This window comes from Manis javanica, chromosome 4, assembly GCF_040802235.1.
Source record: "Manis javanica isolate MJ-LG chromosome 4, MJ_LKY, whole genome shotgun sequence".
NCBI lineage: Eukaryota > Metazoa > Chordata > Mammalia > Pholidota > Manidae > Manis > Manis javanica.
Genome location: NC_133159.1, coordinates 149,383,547 through 149,401,513, shown reverse-complemented (window position 1 = coordinate 149,401,513; position 17,967 = coordinate 149,383,547). Strand labels below are relative to the sequence as shown.

Genomic DNA, 17,967 nt, shown 5'->3' with positions numbered 1-17,967 from the left:
ATCAGCAAACATTTGAGGTTCGAATAGGAGAAAAATAAACACAAACTTAAACCTTTGGTCGGCAACAACAAAAGGAGAGGAATGTGTCTTTTGAAGAAACAGCTTCCTGCTAGGAACACTCCATAGTGCAAAATACACCGTGCAGGATTATTCCATTGGTCCCTGAGGGCCAATTGTCCGTGCTCAAGAGAAGCCAAGGCTAGAAGACAAATACTTCCCCTCAGCTAGATTCTCTGCAGATCTAACACTGACTCCTCACGTTCACATACCCCATCCTGTAGTGCTTCACATGCAAAGGGAGTGTGAAGCTTTCTCTCTTAACCTCTGCAGTGTGTTCCTGTTCTTGCTACCATCACAGATGACCACACCACCCCCACTGCAAACAAGTTCCCTTCTGCATATGCCCTTCTCCACCTACCCACCTATTCCTTTGCTTGGTCCCTGCTTCCATATATCCCAGCCCTCATAAGAGAAGGCTCTATACAGGGGAAAAAAAACAAAAACAAAAAAACACCATGTCTACCCTGGCTCTGCTTAAATTTGAGCAGGGATCTGGGGTGTGGGTTAAGAGAGCTGTCAGATTGTTATGTCAATGTGGAATATTCAATAAACCAATGGAATAATACTGAGGTCCTAAAATGCAAAAGGGAAAAAAAAAGAAAACTTTTTCAGATGCCTGCTTTGCTTTCATTTAATTTCATTTCTAGTATTTCCAGCTTTACTTGGGTAACCATCCAAGGCTTCTGACTACATGAAGGTCAAGGGCAGCTGCACAAGTTCACTGGCCAGCTGGGTTTATTTTCCGGAAGAAGTACAAGTATTTTTGGTGGTGGTGCTGAGGGTCAGAGGGGGAGGTAAGGGTCATGACGAAGGAGGAGCATGTGCTCGCAGAGAGCTCCAAGCTGAAGCTAGCTGACCTGAGCACTAGGCTACAATATCTAACATTTGGATCTCATTTTTCCTCACCTATAAAAGTAGAATGAAAATGCCTCTTTTGCCCATCTTTAGTGGGAGAAGGGAGTGATATAACAGGCAAAAAAAAATTTTTTTTTAATAAGCAACATTGTATTTATACAAGAAGCAAAGTATTATTTATGATGTGCCCCAGATCATTTTATGATGTGCCCCAGAGACCAGTATCCAAGTTATCTGGGCATGAAAGCACATTTTGGAAGTCATCAGGTTAGTGCCAATAAAACCTACTCTATAGAAAAATACTTAAAAGCACCTGAGTGTTTTGGGAATAGAAAGGCTTGAGTTTAGAGCAAATTTAGAGTTGGACAGTCTAAGAACAGAAGAGCCTTCCCATCCATTAGGAGGGCTGAGCAGCAGCTTCTGGTTAAAGAACCAGAAACTCTTAGGTTCCAAAGAAAACTTTTATTAAATAGCACCACTTGTACTCTTCTGTAAAAATTGCAAAAACAAAATAAAGAAAATATATATCTATACTTATCCTACAAGACAAAGGGCACATGAGACCTAATGCATATAAAATCAGTTTGTGAACTGTAATACGTGTGTAAGTTCTCATTCAGGGGTTAAGCACCAGGCAGAGAGCACAGCACACAGGATGTGGCCACTAGTGTTCATTCTTTCCCCTCCCATTCCTTTCTCTTGTTCCTTTAAGTATGTGGATTGCGGTCACTGTTAGCTTAATAATGTAACTGAGAATCTGACTTTTAACAAAGGAGTAGTTCTTGGAAATGTAGGGAGTTGAACTCTTAATGAATTAATAAAAATAATGCAATTAATACCATTAGTTTGAAAATTAACAGTTAAAACATAAATAAAACTTATCATCGGGTAATGGTAACTCACCACAATATGTGGTGCTTGTCAGACATTCACTGTCACAATGCAGCTTGACTGTGTTGCAGAAGACCTCAATATTATTCTTAAATTGGCAGAGGCAGCAGGCCATACGGCGAGGTAAAATCCTATAAATTGAAACACAGAGAATTCAATCAGTGGTAAAGGAGGTACTTGACTGGGTAGAAGAGGCAGGCCCAGGCCACCCACAGGGCTGTGCAAAAGGAGTTCTTGGCACATATGGCCTGTGAGGTTGGCTAGGGATGAGTTGGCCAACTGCTGTTCTTGAATACTGTAAATAAACAGGAGGACAGAGATGCCTCACAGTAGGGTAAGAATGGAAGTGGGTATCGTAGGCCTAGAATAAAGCTGATAGGGATTAGAACTGGGTGACACTGATCTGTTAAAAATAAATGATATAATTGAGACAACTGAGGAAATTTGAATATCAGCTCTTCATTAGATAACATTATGCATAGGAATTTCACTTCTTCAGTGTGTTTTTAGTATTTTAAGTATATAGGGAAATGATTTGGATACCCAGCGAGGAAAGCATGTAGCTGACAAGAGAGGGACTGGCTGGCAGATGCGGTGGGACGTTGAGGAAGACGAGGCTAGAGCAGGGGCCAGTAGATCTGACGGTGAGGGGAAGACAGTCAATTCTCAGCTGACCTGACAAAATTGGCGAGAGCAGACTGCTAAAGGCAGGGGCCTTTCCCATAGTAATCTTGTGTAAGGCCATCAGATAGCCTTAGCATAATACCAAATTTCTGTTAGCTTGATATATTGGAGGGGGATGGCACAATTTAAGGTGCAGTAAGTTGTGTAATAAATTGTGAAAAGCCGTACAGAAACATTTTTTTAAACATACAAAGATAGAAAATGAAATTTGACCCTTCACATTGTATGTGAAAACAAAGTAATAAAAATGGATCATAGACCTAAATTAATTAACCAACAAGTATTCAACTTATTAAAAGAAAACATAGGAGAAAAATCTTTGTGACTTTGGATCTGGCAATGGGTTCCCAGACAAAGATTTCTTAGATAAGACACAAAAAAGGCACAAACCCTATAAGAAAAACTACTAAATTAGAGCTAATCAAAATTCAAAAATTAAAGACTTCTGGTCTTCAGAGATACTTTTAATAGAATGAAGACAGGCTATAACCTGAGAGAGGATATTTGCTGAACACATATCTGAGAGAAAGGACTTTTTCCAGAATATATAAAGCACTCTTAAAACTCAACAGTAAGATAAATATCCAATTAAAAAATAGATTTGAACAGACATGTCATTAAAGAAGATGTCTGCACATGTATAGACAACATCATCAGAGATTAGAGATCTATTAGAGAAATGCAAACTAAAACCACAATGAGACACAACCACACACCTCCAAGAAAGGCTAACATTTTTTTAAAACTGAATATAAGGATGAGGTGAAGATGTGGGGCAACTGCCAACTCAGTATACTGCTTTCTGGGATGCAAAATGGTGCAGCTACTTTAGAAAACAGCTCAGCAGTTTCTTCAAAAGTTAAATACATAACTAGCATATGATGCTTCAAAAACATGTTCACACAAAGACCTGCATATGAATGTTTGTCATACCTTTTTATAGCCAGAACTAGAAATAACTCAAATGTTCATTAATTAATGACTGCTACGGAACTCTACTCAGCGATAAAAGGGAGGGACAGCTGTGACAACATGGATGACCCGCAAAAAGATTATGCTAAGTAAAAAGAGCCAAACACAAAAGGTTACATGCGATATGAGTTCACTGATAAGACCTTCTGGAAAAGGCAAAAACTGCCAGGATGAAAATCAGACTGGTGGTGGCCCGGGGCTGGTGGTGGGAGGAGGGATTTGCCTGCAAAGGGCCATGAGGGGCCTTTTTGGAGTCACAGGGCTTCTGCATTTCAAATGGTGGTGGTTACATAACTATACATTTGTCAAAATTCATCAAACTGTACACTTAGAAAGCGAATTTTATTACATGAAAATCATATTCAATAAGCCTGACTTAATAAAAATAATGAAACTTAAAAAAATCAAGTAAGTGAAAATAAATATAAGAAAAATCAACTTAACAGTTTTTCTAACTTGGGGCTCATCATGACGATGCTCTCCACTGTTTTAAGTGTCACTTGGGTTTTTCCCATGTCTCTGAAGGAAAAAGCACAAACGTTTATGATACAAACCCAAAGACAAAAACTCTATACTTAAAAAGATACTTAATGACACATTATTACTTCAGTTTTGGCTTCTTTGTCTAGCCAGCCCCAGTTTACTTGCCACAGATAATAATTCCAGAGAGAAATTACTGAAGAAATTTAAATTTATTTGCATCATCAAATTAATGACCTTGGCCCTGAACACTACGATCTTGTTGTCATCACCCTGCTTCTCATTCTCACCTGCACCCACCACTCTAGAGTATTTACTTTTTAAAAATACACCTTATTCCTCCTTGCTTTCTGGGATAAATTATGTTTCTACACGCATCTACACATCCCATATCTTTGCGCATTCTTCAGCGCCACTCTCTTTCTCTGATAGCTTGTCTTGCACATATACATTCTTTCTTAATCCTTTCTTTGCCCAAAACTCTTATTTCAATAACCCAGTTAAAATATAAATGATTCCTTTTTAGCCAAAATGCAAAATACTAAATCTTTGATGAAAGTAAAGGAGCAGAAATCATCTCATAAGCCATGAGATTGTTGCAATACTTACAAATATTTTAATGCTCTCAATTTGAAAAAATAAGAATCTTCAACAGTTGTCAGAAGATTATGACTGAGATTTCTGAAAAAATACAATAGAATTAAAATTATCTGCATTTCATGAAACATATTCTTTTTATTTGTTTTTTTGGTATGGGACTTAAAGGTTAAAAGAAGAAACTCTTATATGTCTTTACCTATAAATCACACTTAGAGTCTGTAAAGCACTCTTGCTTTGGGAACTACCTATCTAGATCTCTGGATGATAAAGGGGAGAAGAGAAAGAGGAAAAACACAGAAAAAAGTGGAAAGCAAAAACTTTTCAGATTGAGAATCCCACAAAGTGTCTACGCTGGGGGGAAATCCCGTTGCTCTGAAGGAAATGGTATTCCTAGGTCCTCCATAATTCAAGGTGCTTTTCTTTCAGTTCTGGAAATCAAAACAGTTCCACAGTTTAAACCTTGCTGTGACAGCAGGACCAGTTCCTTGGTTTTGGATCCAAAGAGACAGGGATAAACCTGAGAGGAGGTGGTAAAACCCTTACTCCCGTCACAGCCTTGGCTACACTGCACGCAATCACCTGTTGACTTGTCAGTCTCCTGGATTGTCAGCTCCTTGAGGGCAGGGACGACACTTTACTGTCAGTGTCACTCCTTGTCTGACATGGTCCCTGGTGTTTACTAGGTATTTAATAAATGTTTTTGAATAAATAAATAACATTTTGCTTACGCATCAATAAAATGAACAAATTCAATTTTGATGCAAATTTGTATTCCAAAATGCTGAGATTTTCTTCTCAATTCTTTAAAACAAACAACAGACCAAAAAAAAAAAACAGGAAGGAAAACTCTTCTTGTAAATTAACATTAATCAAGAATCATTAGTGCATTTTGCAGAATATTATTGTCACAACTAAATCTATTGGGCTGCCAGGCATTCTGTGATCAGCTTTTCACATTTAATCCTCACAATAACCCTCTGTGCTACATATTATTATTATTGCTACCCCATTTTACAAGTGAGGAAATTGAAGTAAAGAGAGGTTATATAACTTGTCCTAAATCATCAAGCTAGTACTAAGAAGCAGAACTGAAATCTGAACTCAGTTCTCGTTCCAAAGCCTGGGTTTAACTTGTATGGGGGAAAGGGATTTAAGACAGCTTTTACTTTAACCTCAATTTTGAGAGCACTAAATATACAAATAGCTTTTCAAATTTGATTTACCTACCTGGGAAACCTCTACCAGAATTACATTTTCTCTTTTTATTCCTTTTCCCTAATCACCTCCCATGCTTAAATATCTACTTAGCCTGTCGTCATTAAGACTTTAGAGATTTAAAACCATGTTGCAGGAGAATCAGTGAAAATGATGAAGTAAGGACATCTGAAAATTTATCCTATAAAGGAAAAACAACAAAATCTAGCAAGAAATGGTCAAACCAGCTTTTTCAGAACTCTGGATATTTAATCAGTGGACTTACAGCAATGTGGGGAGCATTTATTCAAGAAAAACATTAATTTCTCTACAAACAGGGAGATCTGTGCTGCTTTAACTTCTCCTAGACCTTTGCTCTCCATCCAGTGGTAGCTTTGAAAAACAGCCCGAGGTCCTTCACAGCCTCCTTCCCAAAGACTTGTCTCCGTGTTACTGTCTGGTGGTGCCCTGGAGGACCTTACCAGAAAGGCTTGTCTTTGACCTGACTGGGAGCTGCCAAGTGCTAAAAGCCTCTCCTCAGAGGGCATTTTTAAAAACAATTACAGGCAAATGGTTTAATATGGTAGGTGTGGGAGGCAGTGGACAAAAAATAGTTGAACCAAAAAGCTTAAAAAGACAAGCTGAGGGAGGAGATGTTCATAGGGACTTTGAAAGGCTCCAACACATTCCTGGGGAACTGGAAGCCCATGAGACATATTTCTGAGAATCTAGAAAAAAACCATCAGCACTAATCAATGAGTTCAGCAGGGTTGTGGAACACAACATCAGTAAGCAAAAATTAGCTGTATTTCTGTACACTAGCAGTAAACAATCCAAAAATGAAATTGAGAAAACAATTCCAAATATAATAGCATCACAAAGAATAAGTCTTAGGAAAATTTTAGCCAAAGAAGTGCACGATTCATACACTGAAAACTATGAAACACAGGGATTTGCCTGTGTCACAGAGAACTTGGCTGTGCCACAGAGCATTCAAGCAAAAGGGAGGAAAATCCCCATTCTTTATTGGATAGTCAGGAAAGAAAGTACAATGGAATGAGGCTACAGCAATATATTTTCTTTATGACTATTTTGCATAAGACAACTTAACACAAACATCTTTTTCCATACCTCAAAGGATCCTACTGCTCACACATAATTCACGTCAGAGCTAAACACTGTTTGAAAGGTATTTTTCTGGGTGACTCGGGAGAGAAGATCCCTGTGGCAAGTTTTCAGAACTCCTTTCATTTAAAAGAAGCTGATGGCTGAGGAAGCACCGACACCAGTTGCTCCCTGGAGAACTTTCTGCTAAACCTAGTTCTTTCAGCGCTGTGTTCCAAGAGCAGGAAAGAGTTAGGTTCAGAAGTGGAACTGTGAGGCCCACCCACCATGGAGAGCGTCACAGTCGTGGATCCCTGTGACAATGCAGACGTGGGTGTTACATGATGGAGTGTGGTTGTTGCCTGTGCAAAAGATCAGGAAAGCGTAGCCTGCCATGTATGACTCAGACATGTCTCCTGGCCCCTCTGTACCTTAGTTTCCTCATTGGAAAAAAAATGGATCTTACAAATTTTTCAGAGCTCATACTGAGCTTACCCCCAGCTAACTAGTAACTGTATCATGTTTTTACACATATTCATCGTGTATTCAACTTACATTGTGTGTAAGAACTGCATTCCATGCCAGGCCTGAAATGTTCCAAAGCTCAGTTCTGCAATTAGATTGCAGCCAAGATTTCTACAAGAAAAAGAAGAAAGAATTATTTCAGAACATTTATCCTTTGGCAGGGATTCTAACCTGTATATGATGAAACACAACCTCAATACTTCCTTGTACACTAAAGAAATCTCACTATGGAAGATATTTGTTTTGTTTTTAATATTTGTATGAAAAAATAGATTGTATATCAAGTATACTTGTTTTATAAAAAAGAGAAAGATGGATTAGTAATTGACATCTTCTTGTTTTTTTCCTGTTATCAGTGGTATTATTACAGAAAATACAAGTAAAATAAATAAAAAATATTTTTATGAAAGATTTATACTTTCATGTTTGTACATGTATTGCTAGATACAAAGGAATAAGTGCCCAGAACACTTGTCTAAGTGATCTTTAATTCTCTAGAAAAGGATTCCATAACTGCACTGCTGACATCTTGGGCTGGATAATCCTTGTTGTGGGTGCTGTTCTGGGCACTGTAGGCTGTTGAGCAGCATCTCTGACCTCTGCCCCCCAGATGCCAGCAGCATAACTACAGTTCTGACAACCAAAATGTGTCCAGACATGGCCTAGTGTTGCCTGGGCAGAAAATCACCCTACTTGAGAACCCCTGCTCTAGAATGAGTCACTCTGATCCATATGATAATTCTTACACTAGTGTTTCCTAGAGACAAAAAGGATGTGGCCACATAATTTTAGTAGCTCTCCATTTAAAATATTTCAACATAAGAGGTTTACAATTAAGTTTATAAAAATTCCAAACATAATTAAATTGTATTTGTAACTTACATAAACTGCAGAAAAGGTAGTGATTCGAATGTGCGTCTTTCAATACCCTGTATTTTATTGCAGGATAAATCTCTGGGAAAAGGAAAAGGAAAAATATTGTCTCAGTCATCAGATATCTAATTAGCAGAGATAACTAGTAGAGGTTAGAATAATCACATTGAGTAAGTAGCTCTTATCTAAACTCTAAACCTTACAAATTATTATGTGAACCTTCCAGAGCTCCTATCCCTGCCCTCACCTAAGTCTCACTTTCATTATCTTCATAAATAAAATACACAACCATAGATCTTGAGAGATTGTTGAGATAATCCTTCCTGACAGCAGAAGGACTGATTAGATCAACTTTTGTGGTCTTATCAAATTCCATAGTCGGAGCTCAAAAGCTTTTATCTCCATATATAATTTCCAATATTGAAAAGAATATTCTCACATTTGCTAACCTTCCTGGTTTTATTCTTTCTAGGCCATTTCAGCACCAGAAAAAATAAGAGATGCTCTTTCACAAAATTTGAAAGGAAGTTACACCTCTAAATATAATTACTTTGAACTAATTCAGAATTATACTTTCTATTATTTTAACGGAAGTTCACTTTTGGTTTCCATTGCTATAATAGTCCATGAATTTAACTGCTTCAGTTGTACAGTGGTGGGACAACAAAAAACAACAACATGGTATTGGATTTTTATTTTAAATCACTCACTCTTGACTATTACAGGTGACTCTCTTATTTCTATTGGTTCAGGCTTAATCCCTCACTTTTCACCTAGATGCGTATTAACTCTTCTGAAGGGTATGCCTGCCTCTGGTTCACTCCTTTCTAATCGGTCCTGCACAAAGTCACCACATTAACTCTCCATGAGTGGTTCTCAAACACCAGCATCGCCTGGGAATTTATCGAAGATGTAAATTCTCAGCCCTACTCGGGACCAACTGAATCAGTAACTGTGGGGTGGGTGCTTGGGCTGTGAGAAGCCCTCCAAGTGATCTTCCAGCAGGCTGAAGTTTGTCCTAGAGTGCTGCCGAGATAGCATGACAGCTTGTTCCCCTCGGCTTGGCCTTCGAAGCCCCAGAAGGTCTCGCCCTAACACCCGATGTACTCTATAGGACAAGCTATTTTTCCCTTGTGCTGCCTTTCTGCCACTCTTCTTTGCAAACTTATTCTTCCCGAGATGTCTGTCTGACGATACCCAAAAGCCCCTCAAGCTGCTGCTCTAACAGCGTTGCTCTTGTAGCATCTTTTTTTCTAACTTGAAGTCTTTTTCCCCTCTTTTGTACTCCCCGAACAATTCATACCTCTCACTGCCCACATCCATTTCCCCTTGTAATATAGTTATTTTTACACCCCATTTCCTCTGAGTATAAACTCCCTTAAAGTATGGACAAGGTCTTACTTACCTGCATTGTCTACCATGTTTAAAACTGATACATGGACATAAACTCACATATTTATAAAATGAATGAAGAGCTGGGGAGTCCAGAAAAGGGATCATTTAAAACTAAAAGGCTTTTCAAATACCTTCCTCTTCTGTGCCTCTTCAGCACTTTGTCATTCATTCAGTGCTTATACATGGTGGTCTGAGCTGGCAAGTGCATTTCCCCTGTGAGATCATGAGTTTCTAGAAGGGTAGGAACCCTGTATTACCCACTTTTATGCCTGTAATACTAGGCACAGTGGTTGTCATATTCTTTTCTGCCTTTTTATTCATTGGCATTTTTTTTAAGTAATGACAATACTTATGATAATGAAATACTTAGCTTACAAAACATTTTGCAATAGAAGTAATGAAGGGCCTAATCCACTGAGCAGTTATCTCATTTGTTTGGAAGGTTTGGAGCCCAGATGGCAGAGGTACTTAAGAAGATCAATACAAAAGTGTCCCTTGTGGCTTGAAAGGTTTGAAAACTCAAAGGACTACTTTTATTGTCACGTAAGACCCTTTATATCTGACTCCCTTAAGTTTCTATGCTTGCAAGCAGACTCTTCTTGCAAAAGAGCATCATTAATTAGGGTAATAAGGATGACATATACAGCTCTGCATGCAAAAGACAAAGAAGAAACATAGACCTTTTATAGTAACATAGTATCTCCTTACTTCTAAACAAAAACAAGTACTACGTAGGCATTACTTCCTTGACAATGAGACTGAAGAGATTTTTAGTTGGTAATTAGAGAAGTTAGGGCCATTTCTGATATGCTTATTTAGTGTAAATGTAGACATTTCCAACTATATCAGTTAATCACCACGTCAAACATTTGTTTTTAATATTGGTATAACAATTCCTGCATTGAAATCCTAAACACCAGTCTCTTCTCTGGGTAGCTATAATCTTGATAATGTTGTTTACATAATTCATCTACTTGAGTACTTAATATTTCAATGTTAATTTAGATTAAATTATAAATATATTCTGGGTTAATGGCATTCAAGTTAATATAAGTATTCTATATTTTCTTGTCTTTTAGGTGACAATATGGTTGCCTTTAATTCCTCTCATCTCACTAAACCAACTTTTACAAATCTTTTCTGTAAAGGCTGGAAAGTAAGTATTTCAGGCTTTTCAGGCTACATAGAGTCTCTGTTGCATGTTTTTCTTTCTTTCTTTTCTTTTTTTCTTTTACAGCGCTCCTTTAACAAAAGGGCTGTATAAAAACGGACCATGGGCTCGATTTGATCCATAGGCCATAAACTAAATGTTAATATAAACAGAGGGCACAGAACACTTACATACCAAGGCTCCTATGGGTGTCTGTAATTGCTCAGACCTCATTACCACTTTTCCTCTGTAATTGAAGGGTTTTTCTATCTATAGCTTGTCCATATAATTAAAAAATTGAAAACACATAGGAGGTATTTAATGCTAGAGACTGGCTAGTACCCTCCCTACACAGACTTACAGAATCCTAAATTTTTATTCTTGGGAGAAATTATAGAAATTGTCTAATTTAAACCCCTTATTTATGTTATAGATAATATAACTGAAAGCTCATAAATAAGTGTGAGTATCTAACTTACAAATACTGGAGGGATAGCAGGCCTTCAAATGAGTCCTTATGTAATTCACTGAACTGATTGTCACTGAGAATTCTGAAAAATGGAAAGGTTACTTCTGAATCAAATGCAAAATAATTACAATTATTTACATATAGGACTAATTTCTACATGTGGGGGAGACCTGAATAACGATAATCGTACCACGTTAACACCCTAGTTCTTATTAATTTAGGGATGGTGATCTCTGCTCTGTTTCCATTCAGATCTTTCTTGTCATGTCCTCCTCTGTGTCCCTCTCTCTCCCTCACACACACACACACACACACACACACACACACAAAACTATCCATCCACTCTTCACTCTTCACACCAAAATGTGTATTTAATACCTACTCTCTTGATTCCCAAGTCTCTTTCAGAACCCAACTGTGGGTCGCACGATCGTCTACAGAACTGCCATCTCCTGAGCCTTAGTATGGGAACCCCACACAGAACTATGTCAAGGCTGCAAGTGGAGCTGTTCAATTTTCCTCCCATTGACAATATGGTTTCAGGGAACTAAAAAGTGCATTAAGATGTGCATCCAGTTTAATACAGCAGCAGACTCACAGACTCTGAGAATGGACTAGTGGTTACTAAAGGGGAGGGGTGGGGAAGGCTGGGTGGGGAGGGACGGAGAAGGGGATTGAGGGGTACTATGATTGCTACACATGGTGTGTGGGGGTCACAGGGAAGACAGTGCAGCACACAGAAGACAAGTAGTGACTCTCTGGCATCTTACTACGCTGATGGACACTGACTTCAATGGGGTATGAGGGGACTTGATAATATGGGTGAATATAGTAAACAATGTTTTTCATGTGAAATCTTCATAAGAGTGTATATCAATGATACCTTAATTTAAAAAAGTTAAAATGTCCACATTAATAATTATAAAGCAAATACCCATGTAACACCATTCATGTCAAGAACACTGCCAGCATCCCAGAAGCCCTCAGTGTGCCCCTTTCCCATCACAAACTGCTCCCTGACCCACTAGAGGTAACCACTGTCCTGACTTTTTAACTCATCTCCCTGCTTTTGGAATGTGGTCTTACCTTTGAGGTGTCAGCCATAAACAACATAGTGCAGTCTTGCCTCTTCCTGAACTTAGTATATAAATGGAATCATATTATATATGTATTATTTTCTACATTGCTTCTTTCATTCAACCTTACCTTGCAAATTCATTCTATCCTCAGGTGCAGCTGAGGTTGGTTCACTTGAAGGCCTACTGTTACATGCTTGGCTACCTGTGCCTACTGAGTACTTGAAAGTGGCTAGTGTGACTGAGAAGCTGAAGTTTAATTTAATTAATTTTAACTATTTTAAAAGTTAAATTCAAAATTGACATTTGATGTAGTTATTGGAAAACATTTCAGTATTTTGCAATAATCTGGCCATATGATGCTATTTTCCCAACTGTAAATTTTATGATATTTAAAGTGAGATTAAATAACTTCTGATAAAAATCTTGCAACTAAACTGAGATTTTATAGACTTAATATGGAAAAAAGAATATGAATGCATAAGTTTCATACCAAGTGCATGTAGAAATTATAAAATTTAGGTATTTTAAAGACAGTATGAAAAAAATGTAGACTATCTTAACAATGTATATAATGATTACATATTGAAATATTATTTTGGACATAAAGGTTAAATAAAATGCATTCACATTACATCTGTTTCTTTTTACTTCTATTTTTCAAGTGGCTACCAGAAAATTAAAGATTACTTATGTGCCTTGCATTATGTTTCTAAAGAATAATATTCCATTGTATAACTATGCTAGACTTTATTTATTCACTCTACTGTTGGGGGATATCAAGATTTTTCTAGCTTTTGTTACTACAAACAATGCTGCTTTAAACTTTCTTATACTTGTATTTTGATATGCATTTGCCTGAGTTTCCCTAGGATCCAGTAGGGGTACACAACTGTTCTCCTAAGGAGTTGTGCTATTTCAAATTGGCAAATGGGTAAATGCCAAGTCTCTACTCCTCCAACCACAGGCAAAATCCCTAAGAATGATGGAAAAGACATGATTTAAAAATCCACAACCTTACCTCAAAGTGTGGGAGCAGCTCCACACATGCTTCCCTACCAGACATGGCCTGGAATTACCCAGAGTGATGAGCTGAAATGTTGCTGCAGGAGCAGGGGCAGCATGTGGCCGCACATCCTTCCTCCTCGGGTCAGAGAGCAAAGGGCGTTTTCCTCCAGGTAGGAGCATCGGTGCTCAACGGGCCAGGGGCCCAGAACCTGGGGGAAGGGTGTGCGCTCTGTCTAGCCACCAGAAGCCACCTCCCACCACCTCTGACTTTCAGGGACTCCTTCAGGAACAACAGCCCCAGTAGCTCATGTCACCTCTGTCCAAGAGCCAGAAAACACAAGCAGGAGAATCTCAACTCAAAGACGAACTGCACTCAGGACCAAATGACAAAGAAACACAGTTCCGTTATGGACAAAAAACAAAAGCAAGTGAGCTGATAGCCAATAAACCAGAGCGAAGAGAGGAAGCACGAGGGGACTTTAGAATGGCATAACTGATATCCTGAGTCAGACAGTGCATCCGTGAAAAAGAATCAACTCAGGATTACATGAACGAAAAGTGTTATTATTAACAATAAAAAAACCCTCAATATATGCACCTTTGAAGAATCAATTAGAAAACAGAGATCCTGCCAATGATTTCTCCAGAATGCAGAATGAAGGGAATGGGAATAATCCACAGACAAGCCTGACACCTGAGTTTGCCCAAGAATGTTCACGCCTTTGCTTCACCTAGTCCCACAGGAAAGACAACATGCCTGGCAGGATGGTTTGCACCCATTTCTGAACACCTGATGAGCAGGAGAGTATACAGCCAGTGTCTCCCAGAGTGGAGTAAGGGAGTGATAGGAGATCCACTACAGAAGAAAGTCTTTAAGATTTCAAAAGCAAATTTCCCTTCCCTGGGAATCACCTTCCTGGGAGGTAATATTAACAGTTTTACATCCTTCAAGCACCTTGGGAATCCAAGAACATGCTATGTTGCTTTGTGAACTATTTCCACCAAGTTCTGCATATAAACATTCTGCTTTCCCTCACAGGGTCTGTTAGTCACCTATATTAATTCCACCTCATAGAGTAATTCCTTTCTCATAGCTTAAAACAATTCAATTACTACTACCTGGAAACTCTGCATCTGAAAGCAAGGGCAATCTCTGTTATACGGTGGTTCATAATGCACAGAATATAGTCACATACATTTAAAAGGATCCAAAGACAAAAAACTTTCATTCCCACAAAGAACTCCTGGAGCCCTGAGAATACCTCAAAGACCCTGACTTTGCCTGGAAATTCACCACATTACAAGGAACAGCAGCGGTGGCCAGAATGTGTGAAGGGGGAATGGTCACCAGGTGATGCTATGACTATTCTCCCATCTCTGTCAGGTAATGGTTTCCTATTTCCATGGAAATGATCCAAAGAGAAAAAAACAAATCAATATGTCCAACACTGTTTATAGTAACAATTTTCATAACAATAGACAGTTGGAAAAAGCTCTACCTCCCCCCATATCACATAACAAAACTTATGTGTACACTGTTGATGATATACAAAAAGGTCATAGGAAATGATGGTATATGAAAAAAATCAGGACAAATATGAAAGTTGTATACTAATTCTAACTTTAAAAATCATAAATACTAACAAGGTTTCAATAGGAACAGGAAAGAGATGGAGGCGGAAACTCAGCTGGTTATGGCAGTGTCTTCTCTGATTGGCTGATGCCCTTGTCAGACTGATTGGTTCAGGAGAGAAAATCATGGTAAGACAGGGAGTAGCTAAAGAGTCTGTATTTTCAATTAATGGGATTTGTTTTGGTGAAAGTTATTTGGATGACATGATAGTAAAAAATTTTTTAATTACCCTAATAAATTCAACCTTAAAGGAAAGTTTAGACTGAGAATGAGTGTCATCAAAAAATTACCCCAAAAACGAGCTTCACATAAGCAACAACCTGGAATAAAACACACTGATCTGTAGAACTCCAAGTATTTTTTGACTAAAGCAAAAAAAATGTAGCACTGTAGGGAATCAGAGTTAAGGGGGATCTAAAATTTTCTTACACAATGAGAACATCAAAACCAGGTATGAACTAACATTAGAGAAACATTCATGTTTAACTTCTGATCAGACTTCCTTTCACTAAAGCGATCTTCTGAATTTTGCAATATTCATTCTTGATTCTACATTACTGGCAATTATCCTTCTCCCCACCTCTGTAACTTCTAGGAAATTGACAGGACACAGAGTGCTTCTTTTTTTTTTTTTGGCTTAACTATACATACATGCCAACAGTAGGCCATTCTGGAATTGATTTACTCACCTTCCCCTGCTTGCTTTCTCTCCAAAGCATTTATCATTACTTGAAATTATACCTATCTATTATAGTTAATCTATTTATTTTTATATTACATATTTGTAAATCCCTTCAGAACTGGGATGTTTGGTCATTTGTACTTGTATCCCTGGTACATAAAACAGTTCTTGGCACATAGTAGATGCTCTGTAAATATTTGTTAAATGAATTCAAAGTGACAGGTATTGATTTTCAGATATACTACCCCCTTTATTTAAAGCAAATCATTCCTTTATTATGATGTGCATAAGTACAACTTTACAGGAAAAAGAAATGTCTTTCTTTTCATTTGCACTTGTGACTCAATCTTTTGAGACAAGAACCCTCTGAGAATTTCATAAGAGCTATGAACCCTTTTCCTAGAAAACTTCACTTTCTTGAATATACGCAAAAGCATACATGCAATTTCCATGCACAGGTCTGTGAACAGAATGGCTTGAATGCAGGGTACAAACCTGAATGGGAAATCATGTCTGTCTCTATTTTCAAAAACCTCTAAATTGGCGTTTCGTTCCATCATGACTGTAGGCAACAAACCACAACAGAGTAGCAGTATAGCTCATCTGACACCCAGTAGAAATCAGATATGTTCATATCATGTCTTTGTTGCAGACATCTCAAAATTACTTTCTTCTCATCACTACCTTGATATAATAATTACCACTTACAATAAATACCACTACATATAATAATTACCATTATAATAACTACCTCTACATATTGTTAATGTAAGAAAAGCAGATTTTTTCCTATATCACTAGTAACTATTCTTTAAGAGTATTTCAATGTAATTGGTTTTCTTTGTTTTCATATGTATTTTAACCTATTATACATTTAAAAACATCTCTTCATAGGTAGGCTTCTGTCCATCGCCAAATAGATGCATGGAAAACAAAAGGTTAAGAGATCCTGCCCTGGGGACCATTGACTCCAAGTTAGGAACCTCTGTCTTACCAAGTATAAATCTCAAACTGACTTGAAATCTTCTAACCTTACCAGACTCATGTTATATTGTATAAACTCTACAACACATGCTATTTAAAAATTAATGTTTAAACTTCAGTTTATTTAATATATATATATATATATATAAAATATATATTTATATGGCTCAAACTTCCAAAGGTATAATGTACACAATCCAAAACATTTTTCCTACCCCTGCCCCTCAGCCGACCCTCATGCTCGACTCTCTACTCCCCAGTAGGAACTAATGCAATTTACCTCTAGTGTCAAGTTACTTTCATTTTTCTTAGAAGTCTGGGAAATAAAATCTCCATGTCATATATTATCATGAGAAATATAAACTTTATATAATATTTAAGAAATTCATAAATTAAAAAGAAACAACTGTCTGGTTCTAGCATTTTTTTCCTTACGAATAAGATATCTGATGAAGGGGGATCTATTTTAGGGTGGTCATAATCCCTATTCTTAGATTACTATGACTGTCATGTCTTTTAATATTAATTCACAGGTCATTTGACTTGTCCAAGTTGAACACATGATTAATGATACAAAAGTCTTGAAAAATGCCAGTTATTTCCTTTGAATATAAGTATTTTTTCCCAAATCACTTGTATCTAAACTGACTTTTCCACAAATCAATAAAAAAAAATTACAGACAACAAAAAAACAGGCAAAGAACAGACAATTCTGAGAATACAAATGTTTGGTAGGCATATAATGATATTTAAATTCCCAAGTAATCAGGAAAATTCAAATTCAGATGGGGCCCCTCTTAGTCATCAGCCAAAAAATACCCAGTGGTAGAGGGTGTAGGAAAATGAAGCTGTCATGGCCTGTTGATTAGAGTATAAATTGGCACAACCGTTTTTAGGGCAATTCAGATTTTCTATCTACATAGTCTTAATCCCAAAAATTCCACTTCTAGATATCTCTTTTACAGAGATACTTGCTCATGTTGACAAAGATACAAGTACGAGGATATTCATTGGAGTGATGCATGTGACAAGAAAACAACATAATCTAAACATCCAGCAATACAGGAAGAAATAACTGTGATAAATCTATACCATAAAATATTATGCAGGAGTTTAAATGAATGGGGTAGCCCTGTATGCAGTGGGAAGAAATCTAAATTGTATCAAAAAGTGAAAGAATTCAGTCATAGGATGTTACCCTTCATGTAGAAAATCTAAGAAAATCACGCAACAAACCTATTTTGCTATCTGTAAATACTTATGTAGAAAAATGCATGGACAAAGGTCTGGAAGGATATACACTAAATTCATAGTAGTGGTTACCTCAGGGGT

General features: G+C 37.5%; 1 protein-coding gene across 1 annotated transcript in view; it reads right to left on the bottom strand.

Moving 5' to 3' along the window:
• The window catches only part of LOC140848622 (leucine-rich repeat-containing protein 37A2-like), a 31,376-nt gene that overhangs the window by 9,334 nt on the left and 4,075 nt on the right, over nucleotides 1-17,967 (bottom strand). Inside the window, exons 4-9 of the mRNA XM_073232888.1 lie at nucleotides 11,263-11,334; nucleotides 8,248-8,319; nucleotides 7,396-7,476; nucleotides 4,552-4,623; nucleotides 3,907-3,981; nucleotides 1,819-1,937 (exon numbers count right to left, since the gene is read on the bottom strand). Of these exons, the coding sequence (XP_073088989.1) occupies nucleotides 1,819-1,937; nucleotides 3,907-3,981; nucleotides 4,552-4,623; nucleotides 7,396-7,476; nucleotides 8,248-8,319; nucleotides 11,263-11,334 (491 nt within the window). The remainder of the gene's footprint in view (nucleotides 1-1,818; nucleotides 1,938-3,906; nucleotides 3,982-4,551; nucleotides 4,624-7,395; nucleotides 7,477-8,247; nucleotides 8,320-11,262; nucleotides 11,335-17,967) is intronic.